We start from the raw sequence: 25,296 nt of genomic DNA, 5'->3' as shown, positions 1-25,296 counted from the left end.
TCTCTCCCACCTACTTCTTCAGATCACATTGAAGACACTCACCACAGTGTCTTCTCGGCAAGGACATGATGAGATCAGTCAAATATAACTCACAGAATTTTAAGTCAAAGGATTGAATTTCAAGCCAGTGAGTCCTTAGAAATCACAATATGGACATGGCCACCTTCCCATTATGCTAGCTTTATTTTATTGCTTTTTTTCTCTCCATTTTCTGAGATGGCACAACATCGTTCTTTTGATTCTCATTCCCAAAACCATTATGTTAAAGGGGCTGAAACTAAGGCATTGAATTCAGGAATCCCTGTTAAAAATCATTTTATTTTATTTTATTTTTTTGGTTTTTTGAGACAGGGTTTCTCTGTGGCTTTGGAGGCTGTCCTGGAACTAGCTCTTGTAGACCAGGCTGGTCTCGAACTCACAGAGATCCACCTGCCTCTGCCTCCCGAGTGCTAAGATTAAAGGTGTGTGCCACCACCGCCCGGCTAAAAACCATTTTAAACGAGGCTATCTTCTGTTGTACAGAATTACTCCACACTCGCTCCTAATAGTCTCCCATGATATGGTTTCTCCTCAGGTGACTGGACATGCAAATAATGCCCACAGGGAAGAGCCCCTTCCTATCATGATTCCATAAAAGATTGGCCTTCTGCTCCATGATACAGGCTCTCAATCATAGCTGTGTCACAGGCTCACTTAAATGGTTTTTAAAACACATATATTTCTAGCACTTATCACCTGAGGAATTGTTATTGTTCCAGTGGTGTGGTGCAAGTATTTGTGATACTTTTTAAGTTTCAAATGGTTATCTGTTTTGTTTTGGTTTCTGAGGCAGGGTCTCACTCTGTAGCCCAGGCAGGATTTGACTTAAAGTCTTTATGAGCCTCCTGTCTCTTCATCTCCATTTCACTATGAGCAGCTGGTTCAAAGTTTTTACCACTCACTAGAAGTGAAGCATATCCCAGTAAAGGTTTGGATACATATAGCCTGACAGAAATATTAATCAATTCTAGAAGCCTAGAATTTATGAAAGCAAAACTGGCTCCAAAAAGAGATAGATTTCACTGCTGAATCATTATGTTTTAATGTGTTAAACCTGAATTATCACACAGAAGCCTCAGAGTAGGCTAAAAGCATAACTTATTCTCTAGTTCTGACAAAACTTTGAATACATTTAAAGCTGGAAAATAAATCATGTGCCTGAATCATTTTAATTCATGGCTCCTTCAGAGACAATTTTATCATTACATTGATTTGACTTTAAGGAATGACTAAGATTTGGAAGGGCTAAATAAATGTCCCAAGAAGTTACTTCTAAGTTTTATAGACAGAAAACAGGTAAATGGAGCAAGGTGAAGAAAGCATGGGGGAATCATGATTTCTCCCTACACTGTGAAATGAGAGTAATACTCGGTACATCTGGGTCTCTTCTATTCTGACCAGAAGATTTAGAGAAATCTGTGCTTGAAAGAATCAACATCTGTCCCTGAAGGTAGCTTTAGAAGGAAGCCTTTCCAGTGGTGAGAGACAAACAGATTGAGCTTGAGACCAGAGAATAGCCATCATAGGCGAAGTAGCCAGACCCATGGCCATGCTTGCCGTGAGCTGCATCCCATAGGATGTCAAAGCAGATACTGTTTGTTAGCTTTACAGTTCTTGAGGACACCTCAGGAATGTTGTCCCAGTTTCCAGGCAGGTTCACATTGTGAAAGCCAGGTGTTCCTGGTAAATTAGCAAGTCATAGCTGTTCTACCTACAGTTGCCACACAGCATTGGTTCAATGTCCTACTGAGGTTCTGACTCAACTTGAAAGAGTCCATCAGAATCAGTACTGAAATCCCAGTTCCCTCATATTGAGTGAAGTTTGTGTGCTAACTATGGGACCAGATATAGCAACTACTGTAGAAGAACTAGGTTTAGCTAAAACTGGCACGGTATCTGAAAGACAAATCAACCCAAATCCCTCATTGTAGATATGGGGAAACTGAACTCGAAAGGAGTTGAACTCAAAAAGCAGTTGACTCCTACAGTCCTAGTAACAGAATAGAATAAAGTAATTAATATTTGCCCAAACTCAAAATCAGGGTGACCTCAGTTCATGGATTTTCCTAAAGTCAGTATCTTACCCTTGCTGGGCATCTGGAAGAGTCAGACCACAGTTTCTCTTTTCCAGAATCAATATGAAGAGAAACTGTCTGGCATCTGTATCACACTCTTCAAGAAATAGTCTTCAATGATAGAGAAAGCAGTAGACCCTGTCATCTAGGTTCTGGGCTTGTTTTGCCCTGCTGATATCTGTGACCTTGGGTAAGTCTCTTAACCATTCTGGCTTTCCATCAGCAAGTTTGTAAAATAACAGGGTTGAAATAGGTTCCACCAAAGGCCCTGCCAGCTTTAGCATGGTATTTAATTTCATAGATGAGGTGATGGTGGTATTGGGGTGGGAGTCCAGAAAACTCAGGAACAGACAGGATGTGGTCAGGAGTGCAAGAGAGAGCTTGTCATAATTTTTCTTGCCCAGAAGAAATCTTGTGCTTAAGTCCCACTTCTGAAGATGTTTAGTTAAATAACCTATTGCAATGCCTTTATCCAAGAAATGGCACTATTGACTAAAGATCAATCCCAGAGCACTCCCTAGAGGGACTCGTTTAAAGTTAAATAGTAAGAGAGGATCAATGCCCCTCCACTCTGCTTTATTGAAATAAGAAGGCGTAGATCAAGAAGGAATGTATACTTGGGTTTTGGCAGCAAACAGGAGTAGAGTGTATGGAAAGGACTGGTAGAGACGGAGTCTTCATTCATCTGCCCACTACCATCTACAAAAACAAATGTAACAATAGCAACCATTCTTAGAGAGTATGCAGGTTCCCAACATGTGTCCTTCTTACCTCTGGCTTCATTTGTTTTCGGGGATAGGAACCAGGTTAATACAGAATATATTTCTAACAGCCTTCTTGGGGAAAACTACTTCTGCTACTTTGAAGTGTTTTATGGTAGGGTCATATCAACTGGAAAGGGGAATAGATTCGAGGTCCTTGTCCCTGAAGATTCTCATCTGAGCAAAACAGCAATCTTGGTAGTAGTTCTACATATTCCATCACATGACAGAAAAATGGCTAGTTACTGCACCCAGTAGACTTCTCCCATTCCTACATTCTGAGAAAGAGAAGTTTGTCTGTGACCCTTTAAGTCTCAACACTAACTTTGGCTCTCCATTTTAGTCCACTAGTCCCGCCAGGCCGAGTCATTGCTTCCTAGAATGTGACCTATTTGTAAGATTAGAAGTAGACTCCGGTGGCCCCAGCACTTGGTAATTCATTTTATTCATTTCTAATTCTGGGCACAGATCTTACCATGTCTGGCCGTAACACCAGAAGTTCCATCCAAATGCCCCTGTCCTTCTAAAGAGAAACAGATTTGCATCAAACAGCCAAAAGTGCTCCCTTTCAAAAGCCCTGTCTCACCAAGTTTCAAAGTTCATGATTTTCATGTGGATTATAAAATATGAAGAAAACCAAAGAAAGAGTCAAAATAATGTAATTAGTGACAAACATGCAGATGGCATCCTAGCACCTGCCCATCTGAAATAGCCACAGGGTTTCTAACTACACCCCCCTAACAATCTCCAAACGCTGTAGCTCTTTCCACATGAGGCATTTCCTAATGAGTAATGGTTTACTGGAGCTCTGCAAGTGATTGCTTTGTTGATGCCTTCCCTGCCCACACTCTGCCCTTGGATAGCAATTAAACTATTAACCCAGGAGTGACAGCCATCCAGCCATTCTCACAGGCAGAGCTTGGGAACTGTGACACATGTGAAACTAAGTGAGGAACGACTACTCACCATGTCACTACGAGGAAGGAAGCGACAAGGCAAGAAGACTCTAGCAGCTTAGCTTGGCTGTGACCTAGGTAGAAGCTATGGGCAAATGGAGGCCTAATGCCTTGAATGAGTCCTCAGTAGGAAACAGAACGCAAAACACATGGTGAGAACTTCAGGGCTCCTGCTCTTCCACTTCTACACCTAGACTCTACAGCAGAAGCTTCCTGTGTAATCTCAGAACTTGCTGGGCTTTTATTGATATCACATTTGTACTGTTAGTTTTCTGTTTTTTTTTTCCTCTTTAGAACTGTGGAGCTTTGCAATATTAATAATTCACTTGTTCGTGGAGGAAAGAAAGGATGGGGTGGTCCTGAAATCACTGAGTGAAGCTGGATGATGCAGCCCAACATAAAAGGCCTCAGCCTACACATTGGATTTGCTGCCACTTCCACATTCAAGCTTTCTACACCTCTATGACTATGGCTGAGCAGAAATTCACACAGGGCCAGAGGATCATTCCAACCAGAGCTTATGCACAAATGCGTCAACAGTGTCTGCCTATTTGGCAGGCTGGAAAGCCTGCAGAACTCTAGAAATGTCGGCTTGCTTTTACTCTCTGCACTTTTCCCACAGCTGCCATGAAAACAAACCATACTAACAAGACTAGTGCTGAGTAAAGCGCTGAGGCATTGGTGACATTTTCAATTCATTCCCCCTTTCCCACACTCTTAATTTTGTTCATCTTTCAGCAAAAAATGCCTACACTAAATGATGTTTCAGCAGGGCTCTACTCAACATTTTACATTAGCAAGGTCCATAGGTGAATGGATGTTGTATAAAACATGCTCCCTTCTGATACATAGTTGTTTTCTATTTTAAAGAGACCTTTGGGAGTTGTCAGGACTTCATGATAATAATTCCTAATGGTAGACTCTTAAGCAAAATGATGAGCCACTACAAACTTTGTTTCAAAGGCAAGCTTTGAAATCAAGCTCTTCTTGCTGTTTGACCCCAGTTTTGGCCTCCCTTACCTACAAGATACATGCTGATCAGACCCTAGATTTCCACTGAAGGTTGTCACCTAAATTATCCTTAGAACATACCCCACTAACAATCTCCTATATAGTTGCATTTTAATTTTAATAAAAGCTATTCAAAAATAGTCTTATCTACATGCTAAGATGCTCCCAAATGAGAACCATGTGCATGACCTTCTACTTTCTTCTCTGCAGTCCCATTAAAGAAGACAGTCAAGACTCAAACAGTTCGCTGTGGCTCCCAGTACCAATGTTGTCCACCCAGTCATTTCTCATTGTCCAGGGGACCCAGAATCTTCTCTAGTGGGTTCTCATCCTTCTCTCTTATTTTATGGGCAAATCATTCTGGGAAAAGAAAGTTGGGCAAGAAATCTAGGGAACAATTGAGCGGATATAATTCTTTCCTTGCTCAAAAGAAACTGGGCAGAAACAAAAACAAATTCAACGTTAATTTGCTAAACTGCTTTGGGGAAGAAGATAATCAAATGAGTAGAAATATAATACATATTTCATTTCTATAGTGCCTTTCCCAGCAGTAAAGGAGATCATTTCCCATCACCCTGGAGCACTAAAAGGGAAGCCTCTGCTAAAACTAAAAGATGAGGAGCCAAGGAATAAGCAAACAATTTAACTTCAGCCCCCCCAGCCCCCAAGCAAAGGGGAAAAGAGGAGCCTGCTGTTCCATGCAGCTATCAAGAGGGAGGGAATATGCAGTTTCTGCAGAGATGAGCAGAGAAAGGATAGGCACAGTGAGGTATTGGGTTCCAATCCAGCCTAAGGAGGAAGGGCAAAGGCTGGCATTTCAAAACTCGGTTCCAAATAATTGAAAGACAGTGAAGAATGATAGAAAGCAGCAGTGACAGTTGCAGGGAACAAGGAAGCATGAAGCAGCATGACAAATGATGAGATAGAGTGATCCTGTTAAGACCCGAACCTAATTACTGCAGGAACGAAATGTGAAGGCACTAAGTTCATCTTTGGCTGCCCAGCCTTGGATTAGGATTCTGGGGCCCCATGAATCAGCCCCTGTTCTACCAGTAACTTACTACATAGCCAAGAAGAAATATTTCTACACCTGAGCCCCTACAGTTCCTAAATAGAAAACACAGCCACTTCCTCTAAAAACTCTCTGTGGATCATTGAATTCATAGAAGCAAGGTCCACAGAAAATTGCTTTCCTTTCTTCTGGTCTTTTTCTTCCCATCTCCAAATCCATGTCTGTGGTGCATTCTCCACGAAAAAGGGACAATGACACTTAAATAATCCTTATGTGACATATATTACTACAATCAGTCCATCTATCCATTTGAGAATAGCTTTTTTAGGATAAAGGTGTCTTTATGTCATTATTGCAGAAATGCCCCTGGGATGTGAAGAGGCTGGCCAGCTGATGAATGGCCTGGTGATGGTGTTAATTTTCTGTGTTGCCAGAGTTCATGAATATAAATAGAAATGTGTTATTTGACAGTACATGGTTGTTGCTTTATCCTTGATTCTTTATTTTATAAAGCCTACCTCAAGAGATAATAACCAAAAGGTACAAGACTACACAAAGGTAATGAAGGGGGCTCGTGTAATATACATGTACATAAACTAATAGGCTTCTAGTTGGATCCCAGGGTGATCAAACCAATCAAATATGTATTATTCCTTCATTAATCTTTTCTTTAAAACTATCTGATTCTCAAGAGACTGTAAAATGTTCCCTAAATAGGATTTATGTACCAAGCCTCCTTCTCCCAGGGTTCAGAAATCATTGCAGAAGAGGGGGTGGAATGAATTTAAGAGCAAGAGATGGTGAGGAACTACAGGCAAACAGTATCGTCTGGATAAAATAGCTCCACTCATGAATGCACAGAATTTGTGATAGCATACACAAGACATATATAGGCAAGCCCATTACAGACTGAATCTCAGCATAGAGATGGGAGATGAGCATGAAGTCTCACCACTAGTCAAGGGACTATTGTCAACTTTTAGCTTCTGGGAGAGGGAGAGAAAGGTTTCTATAAGAGTACAATCTCCAGTATGTTGACCACACTCCAGTAGGAGGCCACATAGCCAAGAAAAGTTTGATAGCACAAACTGGTCTTGATAGAGTTTAAAACAAAAGGACACAAAGTTGGGTGGATAGGGAAGTGACAGTGGATCTGGAAAGGGTTAGGGGTGGGGAGTAAATATGATCTAAATTCATATGAAATTACAAAAAAAATTACCTTTTTGAAAAATCTGATTCTCCTTGTTACATACCACGCTTAGGAAAGCGTGACAAGGTTATGGATTATATAAATGCATATGAGCATTTTCACAATAAATATACAATATTTAGATAATGACTCTAAATGATATGTACGTACAAACGTAAAAATGTTTTCACATAGAAGATAAATTCACAGTATAAAAATTGTAACCTTGAGGCAGAATCACATACCTGTATAATGTGGACATTATCTCCTTGACTTAAATGTTTTATATTCAATCCCAATTTGCTTTAATAAAAATACTGGTTTATACTAAAAAGAAAATGGAAAAGGAGACAATCTAGGGGTGATATTGGTCTTTCCAACAATATTTATTGTTGATTAAAAACTAATACATATCTTTACAAAATTAAACATATGTTTAGACATATGATCCAGAAATTGCCTGCCTTAGTAAATACACAAAGGAGTTAAAGACTTATAGCCACTCAAAAGCATATTGTAGTATTAACCTCATAACTTCATAACTGTTGACACTTGGAAGCAAATCAGATGTACTTCAACTGACCCACAGGAATAAAATGGGGAGGCCATCCAATGCCATTCTGTGGCCTCCAACAACTCACAAAGGCACATACACCTGCCCCCTGCATACATTTACATAACACACACACACACACACACACACACAGAGAGAGAGAGAGAGAGAGAGAGAGAGAGAGAGGGGGGGGGGAAGAGAGAGAGTCAATTAATTAAAATGTTTAAAAAGAATAATCTCCAACCTAAAGTACAGAATCTGGGTGATGATACTGTGACAACATGAGTTCATCATTTGTATCATTTGTAACAACTGGATGATTCTGATGATAGCTGTGGATAATGGGGTTATTATACCTATGTGGGGGGTAAGGACATACTGGAAATCGTTGTACATGCCTTTCAACTTTGTAGTGAACCTAAAACTAATCTAAAATAATATCCCTTAATATTATCAATACTCTTCTGAAAGGCACAATTATTTAAACAGTTAAATCATTTTTAAATTAGTTTTATAGTTCAATACACATTGCATTAACCTCTTCTGAAAGATTGCTTTGCATAAATGTGAAACACTCTCATCCATCATTATGAAAAGAATAAAAACAAAGATATAATTTAAAAAATAACCAAAAACTTTTCTATGTTTGGATTTTTATATAACTTCATTATTTTTCTGGGGTGTGGGGGGCTGATGCCACTGATTCAATTTCACTTGATGAATATGCTAACACTCCCATTCGAGCCACAGAGAAGGTGGCTCTGGAGCAGATTGAGAAGTAGAGAAAAATGAGCTTTCAAATAAACCCTGGACAGGAGCCATTTGTAAAACAGATCTGTTGTTATCAGACAACAGAGTTGAAACATACCACTGAGTGGGCAGTTCAGACAATCCACCTACCCTCCAACAACTAGGGAGTTTGTATGGCAAGAACTTTTAAGTCACTGCTCTTTCAGAATGCTTACTCTTCTCTTCCTGCATGCTAATTCCACATGCGGCCCTTTGGCTTAAACAGCTCAATGGGCAGAAATCACATGGCAGTCATATGTGGCTCTGTCAGGATGCTCAACATTATACACTTAAAATTCTAACACCCATGAGCATATTTGCCAGGCTGAGGTTAATCCTGTTGTAGGTGTTGTTCCTGCCTTCTGGAGCCATGCTCTTGTGGTGGCATCTCAGCAGGAGTATTATTGGGACCAGTGACTTCTAACTACCTAACAAAATGCCAATTCTGTTATTATGTCAGTTTGGTTGGGATGCCCCCCAGGTCTGAGTGTATCTTTGTCTCTCCATCTCTCTACTTCTCTCTCTCTCACACTCTGTGTGTGTGTGCATGTGCACATGTACATTGCATGAACATGAATGCTCAGGTGTGCACACCTGTGTGTGTATGTGTGTATGCATGGGGAGGGGAGAGATAATTTTGGTTGTCATCCTCTATAATTCTCTGCCTATTATCTTAAGACAGATTCTTTCTTGAACCAGAAACTTGTCATTTTGTCCATGCTGGCTGTCCAAGAAACTCTTGAGATCCACCTCTAATGTCTCATCCTATAAAGTTGAGGTTGCAGCACATGAAACCATACCTGACATTTTACATGGGTGCTGGGGATTCAGACTCAGGTCCTCATGATTGCAAAGTAAGCTCTCTTATACACTGGCTATCTCTCAAGTCCTTAAAGGTCTTATTATTGACAGATTGTCTCATACTAGTTTTGAAGAAACAGATGCCAAATATGAGCTTCCCCATGTGGTGTCACACATGATGGATGATATTGAGACAAGGAAGTAGATCACACAGAGCTCCCCCCCCCATCTTATAGGACTCTGGAATCAACTGTCAACTATGTGAGACGTTGATATCACCTTCCCTGTTAAGTCTACTGATAATAACCTACTAATGGCTGATAACCCATCATAGCAATTTTCTGGGCATGGTCTAGACATCTAATCCACAGAAACTATGAGGCTAACAATGCACTAGTATAAATTGTGATAGAAATACCTTAGACAGCACTGGAAAACTAACACATAAACTGGGCTATTGAAGTTACAATTTCTCTTCCCAGATTTCCTGCACATTTTATAGCATAGTACAAGGTATTCTTTCTCTTCTTTAAGAAGGTAAATTCTTTTTGCTTGGACTATAATGCTATAGGGCTGGGTCAAAACTTCTCTTATCTCAGTAACCTCTGATTCCTGGAATATTGCCTGTAAAATTTCCCTGATCTTGGTTATACAGTCACTAAACTTCTCCCAAAGCCCAAAGTACCTTTATACTATCCTCTTTAGTGGCCTGGTCCACCAAACATTTCCAACTACCTGTATTGCGTGGAGCCGTCATTTGCATTACACCACTTCCTCAAAATAATACACCCCGTTAAGTCAATGCATGCAAAGAAGTATAGGTCCTCTTTGATTATTCTGAGGCCCATGGAATTCCAGTTACACTAATACGCTTTGAAGGAGGGTGGCAGGTTTCTTGAAAATTAGTAGAAATAATTGGTCATTCTTCTCATTATATCTTTCCTTACTAGAAATGAATTATATAGATCCTAGTCTTAGCTTTGCTGATCTGAAATATACTTCAATCTGCAATGGAAAAATGATTTCTGGAACATTTGAAAATGTAAAATATTTTGGAAGATGAATATTCTATCTCTTTATACATTCACACATGTATATACATACATATCTCCCAGAATGAACACACACACACACCTGAGCTCACCATAAAAAGAATTCAGTTTACAGATTGATTCACATTAAGCTTTCCAGACAGTTGCTTGAAGTGAAGCAGCAATTCTTCTTTTAATTGGAGTATGGCAATATACATACACACATACATGGATTCATTGTGTCAGTCCCAAACTATTACACAAAACAATATTTCAGTTTCTAAATGATAAAAAGGATCAAAACATAAATATCTGTTTATCCATTACTTATCTATCTACCATTCATATGCTGGATAGACAAGAAAGAGAAGAAATAACTCATTTGAAAATATAAAAACCTGGTTCAATTTTTACATTGGAATGCTGGCTCTAGATAAGTGATAGTTTAAGGGAAATCTCAGTGCTCACTATCATTTTGTCAGTGTCTATTACTTGTTTTTTGTCTCACTCAGAATGCACACTTTTTTGAGACAAGTGTTTCTCTGTGTAGTTTCAGCTTTCATGGAACTCACTCTGTATAGACCAAACTGGCCTCAAACTCTGAGATCCACCTGCCTCTGCCTCCTAAGTTCTGGGATTAAAGGTGTGTGCTACCACCTCCAGGTTGAGAATATGTGCTTTTAATACTAAATAAAATAATGAGGTTTTAATCTTTTGGATTTACATTGAAAATATCAAAAGATTAAAATGTTTCTAGTTAGCTCAATCTATTTAGAAGTTACATAGAAAATGGTCATCATATTAAAACCAAGAACCTACAGGGAATTTTGTCTCAAATAAAAAATAGAGAGGTTTTGTTTTGCTTTGTGGTTCTTTGGCATACCCTTTTCTGCCAATTGATACTGCATCACTGTTTAGTTTTGAACCCATGCTTCATTGTCCTACTTTGTGATATCAGACCTAGATTGTGAAAATTCTCTTTTGCTAGCAAGCCTGTCATGATGTTTTCTTTAATAGAGAGTGATAAAACACAGTGCAGGATGAAGGAATACACTCTCTCTGTTTACAATGTACTCTATGGGAAGCAATGTCTGGGACAAGTCCAGGGTGCTCAACAAGCAGGAAGTTACAGTAATATTCTACATACCTCAACTAGCTTCCTACAACATTCCCTAGACCCCAATGGCTGCTACCCATCAAGATCTGTCATTTCCAAGGGTGGCCTTTCAGAACTTCAATAGAATCTTGATGGTATCTTTCCAACAAGTCTTAGTAAGTCCTCAGGTTTCAGTTTGATAACCAACTACCTTTCCCAACATTAGCATTTAATGTAAGGAAGTTCCTGGTTGCCAGATCCATCCTGTAGGATTTTAGCCAGCTTTTCTGAGTCCTTTGTACTCCAGCTCAATCTTCTGCCATGAGAAGCAAATCTCAGCTTTGAATGGGGACCCTTTCCCAAATTTATTACTGCCTTGAATACCCTGCCACCAGTCATAAAATTAATCCATTTACTCAGAGTTCTTCTCATCCCTTAGGAGTTAGTAACTATGTTAAACTGCCCCTGTTTTAATTACAACATTTTAGATGGACCCCAACTGACACAGCAATGACACTAGAAGACAGATCCACAAAGATGCAATATAGAGATTGGTTTGGTTGTTCCCCAAGGCCCCAGTGCCATGCTGAGCACCTTGGTAATGGGAATACAATGTAATAGTTTGAATGTTGATACCCTACATAGGTTCATGTATTTGAACATTTGGTCTCCTGTTAGATGTTAAGAAAGTGTGGACTTGTTGAAAGAAGTCTGCCACTGAGAATGGGCAGTCTATCTACCACTTGTAGTTCATTCTTTTATTTCATGATTATGGTTCACGATGTGAGCTCCAAGCATACTGTTCTTGTTGCCATGACTTCCACTTGCTGCCATGATTCCAATTCGCCATCACAGACTTTTTTATTCTTTTGGAACCATAAGCCAACAAAAGCCCTCTGTTCTTATTTCCTTGTTTTGGTATTTTACCACAGCAACCACAAGTAACTAATATATAGTTCATGCCATCAGTGGCATCATACTATACCAAGCCTTCACTGTGGTAAAAATGTCAACCCAATCTATTGTTTTGGAGACATAAATGGGTGCTATATGTAGGAATCCTAAGTACCTTTGACTAGGCAGGTCACAACACCAAAAGAGAGAACAGTGAACTCAGTAGGAGAAACCCCTTCTTCATATGCTCAGAAAACATGTTGCTAACTGATGACGGACAGACAAAACCCAGATGTGATTTTAAGAAATGAGAGTAGATATAGAAAGGGGAATCAGCAGATTTGGTAACCATCATAACTTCAAAGATGATAATGCCAAAAAAATAGAAGTGAGGGACGCTGAGACAGCTTCCATGTGTGCTGTTCCAATTTAGTGTCATCATGTCCTACAAACTCTATCAACATTGCTTTCAGTTATTTGATAAGATACTATAAAGCATTGTCCCAGTTTTCTGCTGAAAACAACAATATGGGGAAATGTGAACATCTGGTTGATAACACAAAACCAAAATTAGAATCATCAGGCATTTCCTCTCAGTTAAAGAATAAACGAGAATTAAATTTGGAAGCATCATTAATGGTCAAAGCATATAGTTCTTGTTTTCTGTCATTGTTGTTATTGTTTTAGGGTAGAGGTAGTTAGGAACTAAAGGAAAGGAACAGATTTCTTCATTCTTTTGCATTTTCCTCCCTACTGGAAGAGGCAGAGAGCTAAGGATATAGAACAGTGGCAGAACACTTGCTCTGGTTCAGTGCCACATGCAATAGAAGCATATGAAAGAAATCAGAAAAGGTTAAAAGAGTTAAACAAGTCATCTTTTCTTTCCTACCTGCCTTGCCCTAAAGACCAGACCACTGACAGCTGCTTTCTTCTATTGGTACAAGATCTGACCTTTGTCCATCATCTACATCAACATTGCTGTCTACTTATTCAGATCAAAACTCTAGGTAGGGAAGCTGAAATGTATCAGAGTAAGTGGTGGCAATGAACTACTATGGATAAGTGATCTAAAGGCAAAAAATTCTATAGCATCCTAAAGGCAACTAGGGACTTAAGTTCAGTAGATGATTTTTCAGAATAAAATCTTGGCATGCTTTGACATGGTACTACTGTCTTTGTAAACAATACAATGAAGCAAGAGCCCTGGGCTTATTGGCAGTGAAGATAAAGAAAGGTTGAAAATGAAAGAGAGACAAATATTTATCAAACAAATGCAAACAAAATGAAAACAGGAACGGAAATTTTAATTCCAGACAAAGTAGATTTCAATGCCAAAAGTAGAAGAAGCAAAAGGTTTGGCAGGAGGTAGCGGCTTAACAAAGACCAAACGGTCCTAAGAAGCCACACACCTAATTATGAAACATCAAATTAAAGAGTGCAAACACTGCTGGAAAGTCAAGGAAAAACAGAAAGAAGGGCAGTTGCTTGGAAGGTTTGTACTGACTTCTCACCTAATGTACAACAAGCATAGAGAGAAACCCAGGCAAACTAAAGGGAGAGTCCAAGGACTACAGAAAGATAAACAGTCAAGACATTCAATGTTGTCATCAATGTCAACCTATGTCTTTGGAAATGGAATGGTATGTTTTATCTCCAAAAGTTTAGCACTGGGGATCCTGTAAATAATCAGTCATGCAGGGTCAGAGGGGTGCAATCAAATTTTCTACTGTATCCATGTTACTAGAAGAACAAATACCCAATGGTAGGAAAAGAAGCATGCTCAACAGCAATTTCTGCTTGGTGATAAATTCTCCTAGGGCTCACCTTGTGAATTTCCAAAGTCCTGATGTTCAACATTTTAATTCACACACATAGATAGCATATCAATGCCAAATCCATTTATATGAACAAAAAGATAGTTTTTCTTTCCCAAAGTCATTGATATAGTCTGAAGACTGTTTGGGTCCATCTGATTCCCATGCATGTGATAGGCCACCTGGGACTTTTTTCTAAAGTAAATAGAGCTGGAAAGAGTGTGAGAACAAGAATGGTCTACCTTCTTACTAACAGTTTGTAGTCCAAACAAAGAGGGCTATAGCTAAGCTTGAAGACTTATGGGTTCCTGATCAGTAGAGTAAGATGGAAGACTCAGAATCTGGGCAACCATCATAAGGTGAAATGAGACTAAAAGATATCAGTCAACAGGTGCTCCCTCTTCCACCCTTGCATCCTCCTCTCTTCCTTCTTACCCTTCTAAATCTTTGCATTATCTCAAACATTCCCAATACTTTAATTCTTCATTGTATTTACACTAGATTTTACCTCAAACCAGATTCATATAGACAACTTTTTTTTTTTTTAAACTTAGATGTCTGATAGGCATGATGGCCTTAACATGCTCCAATCTTATGATCTTGGTTTGTTTTGTTTTTTTCCAGATTTGTCTATGACCTTGACCTCTACTCTAAATAAATAGTACTACTGTTCACCTAGGGAAAAAACAAGGTAGTCTGTATGTCTTCATTTCAAATATTCATTCTTCTGCCTCCACCTTCTCACTGCTGGGTTTTCATGATAAAATGTGGACTCATTGATGCTAGGCCAGTACTATACTGGGTAGACTATATTCTGCATCCACCCTCTTGTTGATTCTTTAAGAACATAACAAGTACATGCTTTGCTTTCCAATGATATTTCTTAATTTAAGTCCCCTACCCTTTTTGCAATTTGATTCTCAGTGCTAAACGTGAGTTTTCACTTTGATATGAGTTTTTATGGTTTTGTTTTTCTGTACTGTTGGTGGTATTTCAGTGGGAGGCAGAGGAAAAAAATTACTTCGTACAAAGAAAAAAATACTAAATGTCACCATTGAGCCATACTTTTGATTTTTCCTGTGAACTGAGATTATATACATTAATCAAGTTGAATAGAGTTATACTGTTATAGGACAGAGGGGCTATGGGTTATCAATATTTAATACAAAATCGATAACACAGCTTATATTGCTAGGCATCTATCAGCTCTCCCTTATCCATGTAAATATTAATGGAATTTGGGTCATAATGGGCAGGAAGGAGGTAGTCTGCAATTCCTTTCATGATACTTAGAATTTGAGGGTTTCATGCTATGAGGTATCTACACATACAACAATGACTGATGTAATAGTGCCACCAAAGACTTCTATTATATGAGTGCACAAGAATTCACATTTAAAATATATTCATGATAAACATACATGAAACTCTTTAGGTTTCCTGTTTATAAAAATTTACTATATTGTACTGGCTGCGAAGGAAAAGCCAATTTTCATGGCTCCTGTCAGTCACATGTGGTTTGGAAATGTTTATACATTCCAGATGTACTCATGTAAACTGGAGAATCATATCCTATTTCCACTGGCTTGCATGCACGCATGTAAAACTTGTTTTTCTCACAGTGCCACATGAAAATACATGAAGAATTAGCCTCAGTGATCACAATGAATTAACTTCCTTCTAGAACTTTCACAGCTCTGATGTTGAGGGCAGTTCTGGTTTCTTCATGTTTACAGAGTCTATAACTTCTGCTTTGTTGCTTTTCTTGTTCAATTCTGTTCCGTAGAGCATTAAAAACAACTGCTGTGTAACATAAGTTTCTCATACCTACTATGTGTCAGGCCCTCTACTAGAGACTAGCAAATACTGAGCAGGACTTCAGCCCAGAGTTCAATGTGAAAGAACACCCAGTAAACAGATTATTACCACACACTGTGGTGGTCACTTTGGTACAGCTTGTATTATATATTATGACTTATGGAAACAATGAAGAAGTTTGACAGAGCTTCCCAGGATGGGCGTCCTGATGATGAAGTTTGAGATGACAAGGACTGGACAGCATTCAAAAAAGTAGGAACATTATGTGCAGGGACTCATTGAGAACACATGATTCAAGGTCCTGAAGGAAATGCTATGTGGCTTAAGGCCAGACATGGAGCCAATACAGAAAATAATTTGAAAATACACGAGGAAGAGGTGAAGATTATAAAAGGCTACATTTTAATAATACACATTTTGTGTTAAGGTTTGAAGGTATCTCCTCACTAAGAAGACATAAAAATCATGGATGAACTAGCTCTATGACACAATGTGCAATATCCAGACTGTCTCTCATTGTGTTCTGCTTCCTGACACTTAACATAATACATGGCATCTAGTTAATGCCCCATGAACACAAGCCACAGTTGCTGCAAGTAGTACATGGCCACTCAGATGTCCCTCTCTCCTTGATCACCAGCTAGACTTACTGACTAACTTTTACTGGATACTGTATGTTAGAAGTGGTGGGTTGTGACTTTCATTAGGTTATAAAAATTATGTGGCTTCCCTTGGGAAATTTCTGAAGTATTCTACATCTCTGGGCCTCTTTTTTCTCTTGGTCCATTAGTTATCATATCTAAGATACTCAGTTTATGGAGAGTCTAACATGGAGCAAACATAGTCACACTTACATGAGATTGCACACTGTTCATATCTACTGGAGATATATCTTCTGAGGTTACCAATCACCACAGTAATGGACTTTGAAGTGAATTTCCCAACTTCCTTTGAACCTTCGGGTAACTGCAGCCTTGGCCAACAGCTCGATTGCACTCGGAAGAGAGCTGAAGCCTTCAGCACCTCTCTGAGGTGCATCTAGATTTATAACCCACAGAAACCATGTCTTATCAAACATTGAATCACTACATTTTGGTGTAACTTGCTATACAGCAGTAGAAAAAAGTATATTTCACTAGTATTATCTATTTGCATCTCTCCCAGGGATGATTTCTGTATACCTGGGATGGATATGGTGATATGGAAGGGCTTTCTAACAGGCCTTAGCATGGCAAACACAGGCTCAAGCTCAGCAAATGTGGCACCAACAGGTTTTGCCTTTTACCCCTCCCCCCTTGCTAAAAACCATTAGATTGTTTTCCTAATGCTAGCCGCCAAGTTCCATTCCCTTATTTGGCTACTGACTCATTCCTGAGACAAAGCATCCAGGTCCAACAATCAAGTTTCATTATTTGGCTAACATATACAATGAAGATTCACCAACTCACTCTAGCACACACTTCCCCCTTTTCTCCTTAAAAATCCACTCCTGAAAAAAAGAAAAACAAGCAAACAAAAAACACTTGCTGTTTGCTGCTGCTGCTGCTGCTGCTGCTTGCTGTTGGCTTCTGCATCTCCCCCACCCTGCTTGCACTTTCGCCCATAATAAATTTCCTATGTGCTGAGAATTTGGTGTCCTGGTGTATGAGTGTGTCCTGTATGAGATGATGGAACATTGCTTGGAAACCCAGCTTTTGTGATTAGGTTCTGGGTCACCTAGCAGGTGGTCCCACCTTCCTCTCTGAGGAAGTGTATCTGTTACCCTTTGGTAGCACTAATCTATTAGACCATTGATAGATCATTCTATAGCACAGATTGTTTAATTCAAAGTGTTCCCCACCTCCAAATGTAGTTATAGGAATACCATGAATCATAACCCTTCTTCTAGCTGCTGAGAAGAATCCAGGGACCCTCATCTACATGATGAAAATCACAAATGTCCACAAAAAGGCACATGTAGCTAATACATTCCCAATGTCTATATGTGACCCTAAGTGATTATGTGACATGCTGCCTTAGTAAGTAATTGTTAAACTTGTTGTATACCCTGTCCAGGTGGGAACAAGTAGATAAATATAGATTGCTTAGGGAACATTGAGTTTTTGGCACAAAACTTCTGGCAGTTTATATAACAATGTTGACTTGAAGTCAATGACTTCATATGTAAAAAAGATGTTAAGATATTATAAAGATGTTATTTAACAAAAGAAATTATACTCAACTAAGGAAAGAAAAAAATAATTTCAAAATCCCAAATTTAACTTCTATGTTATTCTTTGCTTGATTCTTAGGTCTTTTTGGTAGTTCTTAAATCCATATTTTCAGTTTAGGCAAACAACCATTATATAGCACTCAGCCTAAATAGTAGCAGTATGCTATAGTCACAATAGAAGTGAGAGAAAGGTGCAAGTTAGCTTTGTACCTCTGTCCCTGATGGTTTTGCTCTGGGATGCAGTTACTGGTAACTGAAGAACTGGTGTGGGAAGATGTCCTTAGAGCCACTGCTGAGATGCCCACCAAAGGAGATGAAAAATTCAGCAACATGGAAGAGGTGTGGTGGGGGCAGACATTCACATGATGGCTCACATTGATAACCAGTGGATTATGTTGACAAGACAGTTCATAGGTTCCTGAGGGGAAATAAGGTAATGAGTGCTATTCTGAGCCATTAACCCAGAACCATGTAGCGCCTGTTTATCTCCTCTGTAGTTGCGTGACATGCAAGACTACAAACATTTTCAGAGGTCAACATCAAACTGACTCCTAAGTCTATTGGAGTAACTAGTGGCTCTAAAGAAGTAATCCTCAACTCACCAACAGAGTGGTTGCTCCCACTGACATCAACCAGGTATAGGGTCACTGTTGACTGCTGACGCTTCCCAGGGGCCAGGCCATCAGATGCCAAGAAAAGGAAAATTGCCTCCGCAACTCCCGGTCTATCGAAACACACCTGGGCATAAGCACATACAGTATGAGCAATTGTTTCCAAGGGCAATCAAGGTGTGAGCCCATCTCATCTCTATCATCCTCAAGCAGCTCTTTGAAAGTAAGAACTTTGTTTTCCTTTGCAATGGAAAATGTGGAGTAAGCACAGCAGCATCCGAGGTGACAGCAAACATCATCGACATGAGGTGGCTGAGATGGAAGAAGATGATTGGGAGCTGCTGAGCATCCTCCCTCGGAACTGTGAAGTACCATGGTTTTAGTCACTACAACTTATTTCTGTTTGTTTGTTAATTTTTTGAGACAACTTCTAATGTAGATCAGGCCACACACAAATTCACTATTTGCCCATAGATGATACTGAACCCCTGGTTGTCCTGCCTCTACACTTCAAGCATTGGGATTACAAACATGAAATACCATGCCTGGCTTGGAGCTGTCTTTTGAAATTTCTCAAGAGAGCATTGGCCACAGAGAAACCCTGTCTTGAACCCCGCCCCCAAAAAAGAGGGAGCATTTGTAGAGATAGTAATCCTCTGTAAAGTAACCATTACCCCTTCCACGTTAAAGTGAGAGAAGTAGATAAGATGTCCAATGAACCAACATCAGTAAACAAACTAATTTCTTTTGATCTGTCCCAAGAGGAGACCAGGTATTATAGTTATCCTCACTGTAGTCTCACTCCCTGCCTTCTACCTCCTTTCTCAGATCCTCTCTTCTACCAGGCAAACTATGACATTGGGAGAGAGGCTATGGTGCTTTGACATGACAGAATGGCATGCATGCATATATATGCTGACATATATACATACATATGTATGTGTCTGATTCTATATAGCATCTTATTGTTTTATGTATTGTTTTATGTATCTGTGTGTTTGTGTGTTTGTGTGTGTGTGTGTGTGTGTGTGTGTGTGTGTGTGTGTGTGTGCATGCGCGCGCACGTGCACGCGTGTGCTCAGTCTGTGTAATGTTACTTGTGAGGATGTCCATCCACAGGGATGACCATTGTGGCTTTTTCTTGGGTTCTAAGCATGGTGTAGTTCCAGTATAGAACATAGCACATTTAATTGGCAGGAATTAATTCCGCCTCTGGAATGGGGAGAGGACTAAAAACATGTTTTCCATTTTAACAAGAATTCTTTTTTGTCCACAGACTCAGGTTTCCAGAGTCCTGGCAGCATGCTTATAGTATTCACTAGCACTGCTGCCTTAATTAGAGTGATTTTACGATTTTCAGTGGTCAAGGGCGCACAGCTCTCCCTTTTCCACCTTTGAGGGAAATTCCAGCCATGCTCTCTTTACACAGTGTCTCCCCTACTTTCTTTTCATTTCCCTTCTTTGGAGTAATAAATCCTCCTTCATAACTTCAAAAACAACCAGTCACATAGGTTACAGCTTCTAAAATGAAAATGAAGTCTTCTATCCCTGGATGGTCAAGGGCTAGACATAAAACTATCCCAAGGAAACCAAGAGTCTAGCTCAAAGCACTTGACCCCAGTAGCAAATGACATCAAAGCCCTTTGGGACCTCCCCATAGCATCTTCCATTCCATGTACCACAACAGAGACCTGAGGCTAGAAGACAGCTCATTTCCTGAGCCACAAACAAGAAGCCCTCAGAACCCAAGAGCGAGGTGGCTTCAGCAAAACACAGTGCATCTCAGTCTTCCACCCATCCTAAAGTAGGTAGGGGATGTAGGATTTATGGTGGGTGTGGGCTTTTCTGTCCTGAGGGCCCATACCCAAACCTTCTAGTGCAGTTTGCATCTCTTAACAACATAGACTTCTGTTCTGTGGCAGTTTGAATACCAAAGCACTGTGAAAGTTCAAGCCTATTCTGAAAGCAGAGCCTCTGTGCCATGCTCTGTAGGGAGAGGTTGCAGGGGTCTTCCAGGCCACAGATTAAGCAGGAGAACCACAGGTAAGACTTCTAAAGGGCTCACAGGCAGAGAACTCTTAGGTTACACAAGCAGAGAGACAAGATTTGGCCAGTTCATGTGTCTTGGGCATTTCTCCTCACAGAGACACAGGAAAGACAAATGAGCTTAATTCTCAAATGGAGCCTGAGCATGTCTCACAGCAGCAACTAGAAGCATAAAAAGCACATGTTTTATCTCACAACTATTTGTATCTCAATAGCAGAAATCAGTCTGAATTTCCATGTATGTGAATGATCAATCTGAGTTCAGGTAAGGAGAAATCAAGGTCCACCATTTGGACAGAGACAGAGAACCTGACAGTTGCCCTGCATTTGCCTCTTAGACATGTCCTTGCTAGCTACATAAACATAAGCAATCTACCTCTATCTGAAATTGGAGTTCCTCATTCCCACAGCTATTAATAGAGATATTACTTATATCACATGGTGGATTAGGTAGATTACTTATATACAAGGTAGATTAAGTTAAATCAAAGAAAAGCAGACAAGATAACACCTATGAACATTAAGGACTCCATGTTCAACCATTCTTATTTCCCCAAAGAGCTACGACTTATCCAGTTTGTACACTAGGAATGAAAACAGAAGGCCCACCCAAACTCTGAATACTATTATTTTACTGTTAGCTAAACTACATGCACTTTTGTAGGTGAAAATTTATCAAATGTTCGTGACTTCAGGTGAGTCCATCTAATAAGTTTGTCATCAGAAGCTTCAATAAGGCAGAGATTAACTCCAAGTTGCAAAGGATCCTGCAGTCTATAGCTAATAGAGGAAGGGAGATTATGGCAACTAAATTCTGGGCAGTGAGTTTTCCAGACTGTCTCCAGATTTAGAATGTCACTCAAAATGAAGCTAGAACTTTTGAGCCTGTTAAACTCCCTTCTCCTGTCCAAGCTCCCATTGGTACTGATCAGGATCTGGACATTGTCATGATTTATTCCCCTATGGTACTATAAAGACTATAACCACCAAGAATTTATATGATGCTTCTTCTATAAGAGTCAGAGCAACTTATCATTATGTGTCACTGCTCTCATGGCTCCCACAATTCATGGTTAGACTTTCAAAGAGGTAATTGTTGGCAAGTCGGTGGAAGAAGCTAGGATCTACTCAGATGACTAGTGCAATCCCATCTAAGTCATTTCTCCTCAAGTTCATTTTAGACAAGGCCACGTCTTCAAAGACAAGTGTTACTAGACAAGTTCCGAGACTTCAAAGAAGGAGCAGGGAGGGACAGAACCACATCTGCAGTAATTGCTGCTGTGGTAGGTCCACACCACCTCTTTTATGACTGTGGAATCCAGTACAAAGTAATGTCTCTCTAGAAACTGCCCTTTTGGTGACCCCCCTCATACAGGGCCACACCACTTTCTTGGAGCATGAGGGGGAGGGACAGGAAGCTCACGTCAAGTAACATTTGATAATACTGAGTAACAGAGATTACTCTGAAGGGCCTTCCCAGCTTCCACATGACTCTGACACAATTTTCACACCACTCCCACTGACTAATCTAGTCCTTTTACTCCCCTACACACTGGCACCAACAATAGCTCTCAGTAAACTTTCTGCAGATAGATTTTCCTCTCAGATCCCGAATCCTAAGGAACATTCCAGCAAAGATAAACCTTGAAAATGAGGAAAGGTGTTCTGGGGTACAGATAGAAACAGTCCGCATGGAATCCAGATAAAGATGGTCCCTTGGAAACTGGTATAAGGGTAAGAATGTGAGCATGCCCCTTGGGCAAGTATCCATTCTTCATTAGAATCAATGGATGGCCCAGATATTTACGGAGCTTAGAATTTGTGAAGTTGCCCTGCTTGAGACAAGCAATATCAATTGAATTCTAGACTGATAACAATCAAATAGTAAATGGGAAATAAGGCTTTGCCTTCTAGGGTCAAACTGGAAGGTGGAACTTCCCTTTTAGTGCATTAGGTTAGCTTGTGAAGGAAATGAGAACTATATACACATAGTCACCTTTTTTCTTTCAGGGTTCCTAAGGCTAGCAAGAATCTACACATTAATGTCTCTAGCAAATGAAAATTTTCTTCTGAAGATAATTACTCTTTACAAATTTCCATTATGCATAGAGAAATAATCCCAGTGCATTTCACAAAACTGTCCTGTTAAGCATAAAATTCTGTTAACAAGTTTCTACCTGATGAATTGGAGGTAGATTTGAGTCATTTTGAGCATCAACAATTCCACTCAATGCTGAGATAATAATCCTCTGTAGCAGTGATTTTCAAACTTCAATGTGCATGCAGACTGCCAAGGACCTTGCATTTAAAAATGCAAATTCTCAGCTAGTAGAACTGAGGTTGCACATTTCTAACAAGGTTTTTTAGAACAAGCATTTTTCATGAGATGAGGTTTTGTAGCTATCCCTTGATGGATCTGTCCTCACCCTTGACTGTTACTAGCCTAGCATTGTACTATCATTCATCCTGTTTGCTTATCTACTTAAAATCTTCATTATTAAGTTTACATGTAAATGCAAAGTTGAAAAGAATCTTGTAAATACCTCATTTTAAAGAAATTTCAAAAGAAACCAGAGAGATGACATGTTTCCAAAAGTTACTTGCTGAGTTAAGTAGTAACAAAAGTTACAATATCATTCTCTGTAGTGCATGCCTTCTTCCAATTTCAAAAGCACCTACTAATCTATTACTCTATTTCTAATGTAGACTGAAAAGTCAGATCACTAGTAAATAGTCCCACCTTCTCACACAGGATCTCATGAGCTTTACTCTAACTAAATATTCAAAGTAATGAGCAGACCCACTACCTTCCATACATGTACTTTTTACTTGTGGTCAGACAATGGAATGCAGACAGATTCTAGGCTATTTGAATCATTTCCAAATACCTGACTAGCATCTGACTGGCAGAGATCTACAAGGATGATACCAACTAACCATCTAAGCAACAGTGGAGAGGCTACCTTAAATGTCCTCCCCTGATAAAGAGATTGATGACTGACTTATATACCATCCCAGAGCCTTCACCCAGCAGCTGATGGAAGTAGAAGCAGACACCCACAGCTAAAACCTGAACTGAATTGGAATCTAGTTGCAGAGAAGAAGGAGTGATGAGCAAAGGGATCAAGACCATGCTAGTGAAACCTACAGAAACAGCTAACTTGAACAAGAGGGAGCTCTTGGCCCCCAGACTGATCACTGGGGAACCAGCATAGAACTGATCCAGACCCCATAAATGTGAGTGTCAATAAGGAGGCCTCAGAAATATATGGGGCCTCTTGTAGTAGATCAGTACTGATCCCTAGCGTAGGAATGGACTTTGGGAGCCCATTTCACATAGAGGGATCCTAAGCCTAGACACACAGGGAAGGGCCTAGGCCCTATCCCAAAGGATATGACAGACTTTTAAGACCCCCATGGAAGGCCTCACTCTCCCTGGGGCGCACAAATAGTATTGGATACATAGGGTGTTAGTGGAGGGCAGGGGAGGAGAGGAGGGAGAGGGAACAGGGATTGACATATAAAACAATCTTGTTTCTAATTTAAATAAAAAAATTTAAAGAAAGGTTGAAGAGTTGGATTTGGCCAAACCAACCAGCGAGGATACAGGATGTCTGCTTAACTTTGATTATCTGACATATAATAAATTTTTGTTTTAGTATGCCCAAACAATACATGAAAATATTGATGTTAATATCAGTTGCTGTTTATCTAAAATCTAAATTCAACTAGAGAGTTCATTTTTTTCCCTGTAACCCAGTATTGGAAACATAGATGCCCTTGACTAGGCTTATCTGTGGCAACAGTTTCACAAAACATCAAAAGATTTCAGTGTACTCTGTGGATATATGCAAATTGTATTTGTTAGTAACTTAAAAAGAAGAATTTATCAAACTGAAATTAAATAATTCACTATAAGCAAAACAAAAAGAGAAAAAGAACAAATAATTAGGAACACAAAACCAAAGTGAGAAGAATGGAAGAATTTTGTAGATATATGTGTACCCAGAGAGAAAAAACTAAATGTAATTGATACTTTTTTGACAAACAAATACAGAGTTCAAATTCTTATTATGGACTGGCACTTAATTCCTAAATGAATAAAAATTCACCATTAAAGGGTTTAGTAATAAAATATAGGTCCAAAGGGAGGAGAATAAAACACCCTCTATTAATATCCCAGCTGGCACAATAAAAAGTTGTTATGTTCTGAAAAATCAATGGTGTAAACAAACACAATTACTCAAAAAAAAACCTAAGGTCATAAAAACAAATCATAAAGCATTACAAAATTCGTACAATCAAATGGTAACAAGAGGTCTATACATCAAGATTTATGGGATACAATTAAAATAGTAATTATAACTAGAAAAGAAAAATTATCCACCACCAAAAATAAATTAACCAAGTGAGGCATTGGGAGACTAAAAGAACATCAGTGTAAATCCAGAGAACCATGGCCAAAAAAAAAAAATGTGAAAGCAACAAAAGAAGTCAATGAAATGGAGAAAAGAAGCATAAAAAATAAGTTGAATGAGACTGAGTACTGCTCCTGAAGACCCCAGTAGGGTGGACAAATCTCACATGC

At 39.4% G+C, this 25,296-nt stretch overlaps 1 protein-coding gene across 1 annotated transcript in view; it reads right to left on the bottom strand.

Moving 5' to 3' along the window:
- Pappa2 (pappalysin 2) overlaps positions 1 to 25,296 on the bottom strand; it is a 229,470-nt gene that overhangs the window by 83,360 nt on the left and 120,814 nt on the right. Inside the window, exons 12-13 of the mRNA XM_027417273.2 lie at positions 18,654 to 18,789; positions 18,262 to 18,469 (exon numbers count right to left, since the gene is read on the bottom strand). Coding sequence (XP_027273074.1) covers positions 18,262 to 18,469; positions 18,654 to 18,789 — 344 coding nt within the window. The remainder of the gene's footprint in view (positions 1 to 18,261; positions 18,470 to 18,653; positions 18,790 to 25,296) is intronic.

The sequence above is a fragment of the Cricetulus griseus genome, chromosome 5 (genome assembly GCF_003668045.3).
Source record: "Cricetulus griseus strain 17A/GY chromosome 5, alternate assembly CriGri-PICRH-1.0, whole genome shotgun sequence".
Lineage (NCBI taxonomy): Eukaryota > Metazoa > Chordata > Mammalia > Rodentia > Cricetidae > Cricetulus > Cricetulus griseus.
This window is presented reverse-complemented; position numbering and strand designations above follow the sequence as displayed.